This window comes from Sorex fumeus, unplaced genomic scaffold, assembly GCF_029834395.1.
Source record: "Sorex fumeus unplaced genomic scaffold, SorFum_2.1 ptg000007l, whole genome shotgun sequence".
NCBI lineage: Eukaryota > Metazoa > Chordata > Mammalia > Eulipotyphla > Soricidae > Sorex > Sorex fumeus.
Genome location: NW_026606064.1, coordinates 49,802,500 through 49,814,542, shown reverse-complemented (window position 1 = coordinate 49,814,542; position 12,043 = coordinate 49,802,500). Strand labels below are relative to the sequence as shown.

The 12,043-nt window shown below is 38.7% G+C and overlaps 1 protein-coding gene across 1 annotated transcript in view; it reads left to right on the top strand.

Moving 5' to 3' along the window:
• The window catches only part of DNAH14 (dynein axonemal heavy chain 14), a 342,385-nt gene that overhangs the window by 173,332 nt on the left and 157,010 nt on the right, over positions 1–12,043 (top strand). Inside the window, 2 exon segments of the mRNA XM_056107024.1 lie at positions 8,384–8,504; positions 10,388–10,516. Of these exon segments, the coding sequence (XP_055962999.1) occupies positions 8,384–8,504; positions 10,388–10,516 (250 nt within the window).

The following is a 12,043-nucleotide window of genomic DNA, read 5'->3' as shown; positions in this document are numbered from 1 at the left end:
CTCTTCCAAACCTATCCTTAGTGCAGTAATTTTCACTTCAGTAAGAGAAATACAAGTTATTCAAACCTGAAACAGAAATTGTTCTTGAATTTCTCATTTTCAATGACCAATAGCTCATTTCATTTTTCCTAATTCCTATGTTTCCTTCCACTTTCCCTGACCCCCTCCAATCCTCTGCTCAGTCATAGCTATTCTATATTTACAACACATTTGTATTTCTCAACTTCTCTTTTACTTTTCTTTTGTTGGTCCCTCATTTTTAATAGGTGATCATTTTTAACTTATCATTGATTAACATAACTATGGCATTTTAAGGATATAGCTCTATAGTTACAGCTGTGGCTATACCTGGTTGCACCACCACCAAAGTTCCAGTGCCACCCTGCCAACAAAAATAAAACCCACTACTCATATTTCCCACTCTCACTCTTCTTTTTTCCTCTATTAAGAATTTTAAGTTTCCACCAAATTTAGGTGACAGCTTAGCGGCATTTTTATATTCCATATATACCACACATAGTACACACACATCACAAATATCATATAGAAATTGTATTTCACTTTGTTACTCATTTACTCTGTATAATCACCTCATCTTTCATCTATTTTGCCCCCAAAAGTATGTTTTTAAATGGCATAGTAGTAGTCCATTGAGTATATATATATGTATATATGTATGTATATGTTTGTATGTATATAAAGGTAAAGGCCCTCCCGTTGATCGTCGATTTGCTCGAGCGGGCCCAGTAACGTCTCCATTGGAGACTTTGTTGTTACTGTGTCTGGCATATCGAATACTCTCGGTAGCTTGCCGGGCTCTCCGAGAGGGGCGGAGGAATCGAACTCGGGTCGGCCATGTTGGCTGCGTGCAAGGCAGACGCCCTACCCGCTGTGCTATATATATATGTATATATACCACCACCCGCTTCTTCATCTAATCATGTGTCATTGGCTTTTAGGTCAATTCCAAAACAATTATTATTTATTTTTATAAATACAAATCACCATAACATCATGAAGTCATGAAAATAAATCTTATTTATAAATCTAAATTGCTATACCATTTTCCACAGACTGTACCAATATTTTCCTTTTTCTCCACCCTTGCCAACACTTATTTTCTTTTTCTTTTCATTTCTCTTTCCTTTTTTTTTTCTTTTTAGGTAACACCCAGTAGCATGCTCTCTCTGGCTCAACTCAGTCTTTTGGAGGATTTGTTGTTGTTGTTGTTGTTGTTGTTGTTACTCTTTGTTTCTTTGGGGGCCACACCCAGTAGTGCTCAGGAGTTACTCCTGGTTCTGCACTCAGAAATTACTCCTGGCAGCGCTCGGGTGGACCATGTGGGATGCAAGGAAATGAACCCAGGTTGGCAACCCTACCCAGTGTGCTATCACTCCAGTCCCTATTTTCATTCTTTAATGAGATAAGCCTTCTAACTGTAGCAAGGTGATACTTTATTATATTTTAATTTGAATTTGTATAATAATAAATAATTTTCAGAATTTTTTCAAGTGACTACGAACCACCTGCATATCTTCTTAGAAAAAATGTCTATTCAGACCTCTTCCCATTTTTTTGGATTGTATATATATTTTTTATAATGTTGTTCACAATAGTTCATTACAGATAATTACAGATAATATTCAAACACCAATCCCACGACCGTGCACATTCCTACCACCATAAGAGGAAAGTGTGTCAAGATTGTTGTATTTCATCCTTATGTAAGGCCAATTAAGCCCTTATATAAGACATTACAAGCATGTATGTTAAAACCAAACAAATTTGTGCTACTCTTGGTACATCAGTGGGCTAGAATATAAGAGGTTGATCAGCCGAGAAAGGCAACCTTGTGTTCCAGGACGTTCTGTGTTGCTCTCTTCTAGGAGCTTTAATTCATACTCTCTGGATCTTGGCTGTTGATGAGATTATATGGCGCCAGGGGCCCTCTTCCCAATTTAAATTGAGTTGTTTCCTTTGTCTGCTGAGTTGCATGATTTCTTCAAGATATCTTGGATTTTAATCCCCTTTCAGATGTTAATGTGCAAAAAAAAGTCTCAGTTTCTATGGTGTCTTTTTTATTGTGGTAATTTCTTTCATTGTGCATTAAACTTTAATTTGAGGTAGTTCCACTTATTTATTATTTTTCATTGTTCATTTACACTCTTGCTTATAGAGATGAGTACCTAAATACATCTCTATGTCAAGGTCCTGGAGTGTTTTTAGTATATATTTTATGGTTTGGTATCAAATACCTAAATCTTTAATATACCCTGACTTAATTTTTGCTATTAAATAATGATAGAGCATTCTTTTTTTTCATGTAGGTGTCAACCTTTTCAAACACCATTTGTTGAAGAGCCTTTATTTTACTCAAGGCAAAGGCTTGGTTCTTTTGTCTTAGGCTGGAGTGATAGCACAGCGGTAGTGTATTTGTCTTGCACGCAGCCAACATGGCCGACCCGAGTTCGATTCCTCCGCCCCTCTCGGAGAGCCCGGCAAGCTACCGAGAGTATCTCACCTGCACGGAAGAGCCTGGCAAGCTACCCGTGTATTCCATGTGCCAAACAGAGTAACAACAAAAGTCTCCAATGGAGATGTTACTGGGCCCGCTCGAGCAAATTGTTGAACAACAGGAGGACAGTGACAGTGACAGTGACAGATGTACCTGGATGAATTTCTGCTTTCTCTCTTCTATTTATTTGTCTATGTCCATTTTGATTTTAGTGCCATTCTATTCTTATTACCATAGCCTTGTTAGATAGTTTGAAATTAGGTAGTGTGATCTCTCCATTGTTCTTTACTCTCAGAATTGCTTCGGTTATCAAGTCTTTTAGAGTTAGTTCCACACAAACTTCAGAATTGTTTATTCTCGATTTGGAAAATGTTATTGGCATTTTAATAAAGCTTAAGCTGAATCCATAGATTGCTTTAGAAAGAGGTCATTTTAATAACATTGATTTATCCAATTCATGAACAAAGGATTCCATTTCCTTGTGTCATTTTCTTTTACTTCTTTTAGTACATAGTTTTATTGTATAGGTCTTTGCCTCCTTTGTTAAGTTCACTCCCAAGTACTTGGTCTTCTCTTGAAGCTTTGTATCTTTATCTTTTAGTGTTGCCAGAAATCAAATCCGGGTCCTTTGAATTAAGGACGTACGGTTCTCTACTATCAAGTCACATTCTCAGTGTGCCAAGATTTTATGGGGTATTTGCACAGATGTTTATCAGAAAGAACAGTCTGTAGTTTTCTTCTTTGGGCTGTCTTTTTCTGGCTTATAGATCAGAAGATAATGAGCCTGTTAAACATGTGTTTTTAGTGTTTTTCCTTTTTTTTCTTTTCTTAATTATGTTTTTATCCAAGCTATCATCTAATACCATATCGATGGCCTACGGTAAATGATTTATAAGATATAGTGCATTGAATAAAGGGACAAATACTCAACAGACTGAACTTAGCAATATGCATAGCTTGTTTTTAGAGTGTCACATAATTTATTAAATTTGGGTATCTGCTTTAATGGTAACCTAATTTTATCTTTGAATGGGGGAATAAAAGACTTATGGGGATATAAGTAGAATACACCAAACACAGATTGTTTTCATATGGCTGTTATAATCTAATTTTTAATCCTTAAATATTTATTCCATTAGCTTAAAACAGAATCTTGGCATGTTGATTTCTGAAACTAAGATAAAAGGAAATAAAGGTATGTGCTTCAAAAATAATTTGGAAACATTACTATCTCAACCATATACAAATAATTTTATACTAGTACAAATATCAGAATAAAATTTTTAATTGTAAATTTAAAACAAAAGATCCGTAAAAATATTCGATATTCTCTCTAAATACTCTAAAGTACTCAAAAACTTCAATAGTTATGGGAAAGTAATACTTAGTCTGCTTCCCAGAAAACAGATGCTATTGTTTACAAATCTATAAGTAACCAAATACAATGTCTGTCTATTCTGTTATTTAATGTAGCACTGTGGCACTGTCTTCCCGTTGTTCATCAATTTGCTTGAGTGGGCACCAGTAATGTCTCCATTGTGAGACTTTTTATTATTGTTTTTGGCATATCGAATATGCCATGGAGAGCTTGCAGACTCTGCCATGCAGGCGAGATGCTCTCGGTAGCTTGCTGGGCTCTCCGAGAGGTGTGGAGGAATCGAACCCAGGTCGACCATATGCGAGGCAAACGCCCTACCCGCTGTGCTATCACTCCAGCCCATGTTATTTAATATCCTTAGAAAAATGGCAAGCAAAATGTTCCACAGGAGTTTTCAAATTAAACTCTACAATAAAAAGATATGTGAAACTTTAGGAGTCTTATTTATACTTGAAATCTCTGCCCATCTTTATTTTTTAGCATCATCTATTAAATTTTATTTTTAATTTTTATATTCTCTATAAACATGGCCGACCCGAGTTCGATTCCTCCGCCCCTCTCGGAGAGCCCGGCAAGCTACCGAGAGTATTCGATATGCCAGACACAGTAACAACAAAGTCCCCAATGGAGACGTTACAGGGCCCGCTCGAGCAAATCGACGATCAACGGGAGGGCCTTTACCTTTACCTTATAAACATTGCTAAACAATTCATACATTTATGTCACATTATTTTATTATTAGTAAAAATGATTGGGAATTATATTAAGTTATTAATGAATCACTTCACTTATCACTTAATCCCCGTTATTTATCAATTTATTCGAGCGGGTGCCAGTAACATCTCCATTCATCCCGGTTGCATGCTAGCGTAGCCCAATGGTATCTGTTCGTTTTAGGAACATGTAGAGCCTCAAACTGATCATTTAGGGTCTTGACGAAGAAGTCTGACCATCTTATAGGTGGGCGTCCACGTGATCTTTTGATGTCTCGTGGAATCCAATCAGTAATGGCTCTAGTCCAGCGGTTGTCTGTAAACCTCATTACGTGTCCAGCCCATCTGATTTTTGATGTCTTGGCAAATGAGACAGCGTCCCTGATTCTTGAGCGTTGACGAAGATCAGAACTCCGGATTCTATCTCTCATTTGAGTGAATCGTGATATTCCAAGCATAGTTCTTTCGATTCCTCTTTGAGAGACCCGAATAGTGTTCTCATCCTGTTTTCGTAGGGTCCAGGTCTCTGAGGCATATGTTAATGCAGGAAGAATAGTGGAATCAAAGAGATGTGCTCGTAGCTGGAGGTTCTTTGTCCTTTTAGTTATTTCTTCAATGCTCTTGAAGGCATTCCAAGCCGCTCTCTTCCTCCTGCGCAACTCAGGTGCCAGGTCATTCATCATGTTGATTTCTCGACCTAGGTATATATAACTGTTGCATTCGGAGATGGTGGTTCTGTTGAGAGCGAATGGAGCGTCAGGAACAAGGCTGTTTCTCATAAACATTGTCTTCGTAAGATTCAGCTGTAGTCCGACCTTTCCACATTCACGGTCAAAGTCGTTCAGCATTTGTGCCGCTTGGTTGATGTTTGGTGTTATTAGAACGATGTCATCAGCAAAGCGGAGGTGGTGTAGTTGCCGACCATCTATCTTCACTCCCATGTTTTCCCATTCCAGTCGTCGCATGATGTTCTCGAGGGTGGCACTGAAGAGTTTTGGTGAAATGGTATCACCCTGCCGAACCCCTCTCTTGATATGGATGATTACTTCTTTGTAGAATGGTGAGATCTTGGTAGTGAATCTGCAATAGAGCTCACGAAGGATCCTGATGTATTGAGTTTGTACGCCCTGATTGGCTAGGGCTTCCATGACCGCTTCCGTCTCAACAGAATCAAAGGCCTTCTTTAAATCAATGAACGTTAGACAGAGCGGCATCTTGAACTCCCGAGATACCTCAATGAGCTTGGTTATTGTGTGGATATGGTCGATGGTACTGAATCCTTTTTGGAATCCAGCTTGTTCACATGGTTGTCCTTCATCTAGTGTTCTGCTAATCCTATTCAGGATGACTCGAGTGAATAGTTTGTAGATGACAGACAATAGGCAGATTGGGCGATAGTTGCCAATGTCGTGGATGTCTCCTTTCTTGTATAGTAGTACAGTCCTGCTGGTTTTCCATTGGGATGGAACCTTGCATTCAGACAGGTAGCGTGTGAAGAGTCGAGCCAATGTATTGATGAGTACTGATGGTAAGTTCTTCAGGTGTTCAGGTCTGATCTTGTCTGGGCCAGGTGCTCTTTGTTTCTTTACCGACGAGATGGCATGTTGGATTTCGGAAGGGAGAACATTGGGAACGACATATCCATCATGTGGTATGTGGTATATGGGCAAGTGGATGTGGCTATTAAAGAGATCTGAGTAGAAGTCATGAATAATCTTCTCCATTGCCCTTCTGGAAGATGTGATAGATCCATCATGATGTCGGAGGGCAGTCATCTTGGTTTTGTAGTTGGTGAAGGACAGGCGGGCATTACGAATGTTTTTCCCAGCTTCTGCTGCATCTACCAGTACTGCTGCTCTCCTGTTTTTGAGGTCATCCTTGATGGCTTCTCTGCACTGTTTTGCCAGTTCAGACTTTCGCTTGTGGTTGCCTGAGGCACGTGCCAAGCCACGTTGGCGAATAAGTTCAAGAGTGTTTGAAGAAAGACGGTTTTTTGTGGTTATCTCTCTCTTGGCATTCCTTGCACAATCATGGAGGTGCTGAATCATTCGATCGTATTCCTCATCAATGTTGTCAATGACGGCATCTTCCCATGTTGCCGCAATAGAGCCAACGAGCTCCCAGCTGGTGGTTGTTGTGGGCGTCCTCTTCTTAAACCTTGCATTCTTTTCTCCTCGTTCTGTGAGGTAGAATTTTGCACGAAGAAGACGGTGGTCTGATCCCGTTTGGAATTTTGGGACAACAGCAACATCGGTTAGGCAAAACCGCCGATTGAATATGATGTGGTCTATTTCATTGTGGAACCGTCCATCGGGAGACTCCCATGTCCAACGTTTAGATTCAGCCTTTTGGAATTGTGAGTTACCATGGAAGGTTTTGGTTGACATGATGAACTCAGACAGTCTGTCACCCTGTTCGTTCCATTCCAGGCCATGGGTTCCGATGTGGAGTTCATCAACTGATCTTCTTGGTCCTATCTTGGCATTAAAATCACCGACAATGATCTTGTAGAAGGTGTGATCTTCTTTATAGAACTTCTCCAGCTCCATGTAGAATTTCTTAGTTTCTCTTTCACCATAACTGGATGTTGGTGCATAGACAACAAAGATAGAAACTGCCGGTAGTGAGCCACATTTATTCAAGTGTAATCGTCCGATTCGGATTGTTAGGCATTCAAATGAATCAATGCTCGTGACTAAGTTTGTGTTGACAAGGATACAGACACCACCGACGCCTCTTTTATCACATGTTCCAAGGAACAGTTCTTCTCCAGTGTCGAAAACAGCATGATGGGATTGATGTCTTCTCGTTTCGGTCAGACCAATGATGTCGTACTTGATCTTTCGTGCTTGTACCATAAGGTCTTCAATGGATGCAGCAGATGCCAGTGAACAAGCATTAAAAGTACAGACAATCATTTTTGTTTTTCTGCGTTTTGGCAGCCTATGTCTGCCTTGATGTTTTATCAGCCTCTCCTTCCATATCCTTCTCGACTCTGCATATTCAGGGTTAGGGAAATGAGATCCATTTATTACTGGATTTGGCATATCAATTTGGTCTATTTGGCATAGACTACGGATAGCTTGCCAGGCTCTGTTATTAATGAATATTAATAACATAATAATTCTGAATATTAATTAATATTAAACTATCATAATTATTTTTATTTTTCATAGTTTTGTTTTTAATATTAATATTTATATTTTATTTAAATAATTTGCCATCCAGAGTAATTGTGTAAAAGTGGCAATAATACAGTAAAATTATATAATTTTCAAAATTTACTTTACTGTTAAAAATCTCTGATAATTAAATATGCCTCCAATGTGTGAAGTAAGCATAATGTAGCACTGCACTGTAGCACTGTCCTCCTGTTGTTCATGGATTTGCTTGAGCAAGCCCAATAATGTCTCCATTGTGAGACTTTGTTGTTACTGTGTTTGGCATATCAAATACGTCATGGGGAGCTTGCCAGGCTTTGCCATGCGGGCAAGATACTCTCAGTAGCTTGCCGGGCTCTCCAAGAGAGGCAGAGGAATTGAACTCGGGTCGACCAGGTCGGCCATGTGCAAGGAAAATGACCTACCGTTGTGCTATCATTCCAGTCCCAAACATAATGTAACATTGATTAATTTTCACATAACTTAATATCTTAAAAGCAAAAAATGTTCTGAGTGTTTTTAACACCATTCTTTATATTTTTATATTTGACATCAAATAAAAAGGTAGAAGATCATTACTTCAGAATTATGAAAATTTACATATGTTTAATCAAAGAATTATGACCTCTAAAATAAATTTTAGCATCAATATGACAGCTGCTAAAACCAAAGAGATGATCCTTAAGAAATTAGTAAAAAGAACAAAAGACAATCTTGGAGCACCAAATAACAACAAGGTAAAACACATCCCATTTTTATGAACTTTTTTGCAGTCATGGGGTTATTGGTTTTACTCCTTCCGAGGGATTCCATTGCCATAGGGGCTCTTTCCTATCTACCTGCCACCATCAAAATATAGTGAGCAACCTAATCTTACAAATAAAACATGTAAGCATGAGAAATTTGTCAGGTTAATTTGTCTATAATCATCCAACTCCTGATGGAAAAAAAAAGAGGGAGAATGTACAGAAATTATAATCAAAACATTTTGATTAACCTTTTGAAGACAAAGTTTAATTTTAAAATCAGAAATGTGCCTGAATTTTCTGCTGGGCTTTTAATGATAGCAGCATAAGCAGTGGAAATTTTAAAGTTTAATTCTTTTTTTTTATTATTAGTGAAACACCATAACATACAGTTGTAGACTTACAATTTTTTGTGCTTGGGTTTCAGTAACACAATGATCAAGTACCCATCCCTCCACCAATGCCCATTCTCCACCACCACGGGTCCCAGTATCCCTCCCACCCCTCATCCCCCCCATCCCACCCTGCCTCTGTGGCAGGGCATTCCCTTTTGTTCTCTCCTTTTGGGTGTTGTGGCATTGAGTGGCAATCATGTTTGGCCTGTAGTCTTCTTTCAGCATGCATCTCCCATTCTGGGAAGATCCTCCCAACACCCTTTATTTGGTGCTCCCTTCTCTATCTGAGCTGCCTTTTCCCCTAGTATGTGTGGCTGGCCTCCAAGCCATGGAGTAAACCTTCTGGTACTTATCTCAGCTATTCTTGGGTGTTAGTCTCCTATTTTGTTATTTTATGTTCCCCAGATGAATGCAATCTTTCTATGTCTGTCCCTCTTTCTGACTCATTTCGCTTAGCATGATACTTTCCATGTAGTACCACTTGTATGTAAATTCCATGACTTCATCTTTTCTAACAGCTACATAGTACTCCATTGTGTAGATGTACTAAAATTTATTTCTTTAACAAATCATCTGTTCTCAGGCACTCAGGTTTTTCCCAGATTCTAGCTATTGTAAACAGTCCTGCAATGAATAAACAAGTACAGATGTCACTTTGACTATACTTTTTTGCCTCTCTGGGATATATTTCCAGGAGTGGTATTGCTGGGTCAAAGGGGAGCTAAATTTCTAAATTTTTGAGTAGAGTTTAATTCTAAGTAGTCGACTTCATCATAATCCAGGGTGCAAATAAAATAAATGTCTAAATAAATTCAGCAATACCTTGTCAATAATAAACACTCAATAAGCAAAAGTTAAGTAATAACCATATTTCTTTATGATGGACAAGATTAGATACTTTATCCAGCAACAAATGGATTTTTATTATAAACTATAATATTTTAAATCTAAGGAGTGTGGTAAATAGAGCTTGTATTATTTTAAAAACATGATTTCTAAAGTCATATTGAAGCAGACAGGTAGATAGGGGGCACTAACTTTGATTGTCAGGAAGAAATACAATTAAGGTAGGATCTAAAGAAAAGAAGTTACTGTTCTTAGCCCAAAGGCAACTCAAATGTGTAAAGGCTGTATCTCCTTTGGAGATGCAAGAATTGAGTCCTGATAAGACATTGGTATGTTGCATTTTATATTTTTGGCCATACCCATCAGTGCTCAGAGCTTACTCCTGCCTCTGCGCTCAAGGATCACACCTGGCAAGGCTCAGAGGACTGGATATGGTATCAGAGATCAAACGAGGGTTGGCCACAGGCAAATGTCCTACCTACTTTCTCTATCACTCCAGCCTAGTGTGTTGCTCTTTAGTAGAAAACCAGATATGCCATATACTTTACATATACTTTTTTCCTTGGGCCATAATATTAACATTTAGTAACAGAAAGGCAGCACTAATATGTTTTAATTTTTGTTTTTCCTAAGTTTGTTATATTCATTGATGACCTGACTGTATCAGAATCAGATGGATATGGAGCACAGCCATCCCTGGAATTAATCAGACAATTATTAGACTTGTCAGGAGTTTATGATACTGAAAATCTTGTATGGAAGGTACAGTATAAAATAAGATTCTATTCACATTAAATATTGTTACTTAACAATAAATTAAGTATTTGTAACAATGTTGGGTTACTTAACCAAGAAATGTTGAATATCTAGTCAGACTGACATGCAGAACAAAGTTGAGACTCTAGTATAACCATGCTACTGTTTTAGGTCTGTACAAGAAGGAAAAGAATGGAAGAGAGAGTCTCAGCTGAGTGCATTACCTCCCTCTTGCCTCGCTTGCAAAATGTTGTCAGTGGTGTGTGTGGCCTGAAGACTTTTAGAGTTGGAGTTGTGATTCCGAGATTAAAACAAGGTTAGGCTCTTCACAGGAAGAAAAGGAAAGGTCCATCCCAAGCTCTTCGAGTTTTTCATTGGTTTAACTTCATTGTCTATTCTCACAGAAACGAATTTCAAGAGAAAAAAATATCAGTGAAGTAGAAAAGTTTCATGAAAGGTGACTGGTGGGTCCATGTATTCAAAGCAACGATATTGTTCAAGCAACTACAGGAGAGGGATTTTACAGAGAAGGAGAACAGAGAAGCAGGATTTGTGGGAAGGGTGGGTTTCAAGTCAGTGGATGCTGGTAAGATAAAAATCCCTTCTAGGATGGTCTCCTGAGGCACTCTTCATCTCTCTGCAAATTTAAACAAAATGAAAAGTTGGGCTTTGAGGGAAGGAAGGTTTGAAGCAAAGACAGTTGTTCTTGTCTAATATTGGTCTTTGGCCCAGCTTCAGTTATGAGAAAGAAATGAAAGAATCCAGTAGAGTGAGGATTCCCAGGGTAGAACATGCAGTCATTGCTTTGCAAAGCCTATTACAGAGCCCTTCCCGGAAAGGCATTGGCTTGGGGCTCTCTGTGCAGGGAACTGTCTATCACTAGAGTTTTCTCAAGAAAAATGAATTTTGAATTCTGGAGGTATTGCTTGTTCAGAGTTTTATCAGACCTCTCTTTGTGCTGAATGGGTTGAGCTGGCACAACCCGTTTTGAGCCTAGCAAAAGTCAGGAACTCCAGAACATTTCCTGATCATTTTTGTAACTTCCTAATGCTCAATGCCAACAGGCTACATTGTACTCACCAATGACATCTTTGCAGTTAAACACAAGGTCTTGTATTCATCGTATCACTTAAATCACTTCTACACTTTGAATAAAAGCACTGTAGCACTGTAGCACTGTCCTCCCATTGTTCATCAATTTGCTTGAACGTGCACCAGTAACGTCTCACAACAAATTGTAAGACTTGTTGTTACTGTTTTCAGCATATTAAATATGTCACGGGGAACTTGCCAGGCTTTGCCATGCAGGCAAGATACTCTCGGTAGCTTGCCAGGCTCTCCAAAAGGGGCGGAGGAATCAAACCGGGGTTGACCACGTCGGTCGCGTGCAAGGCAAACGCCCTACCCACTCTTCTATCACTCAGTCCCCTCAGATAAAAGAAAGAGATTTAATTATTTCACAGCTTCAAGGCCACTCCAAGAAGTCAGACAGTAAAATCTGAACACTTCATTTAAAACATAGATCATTATGTT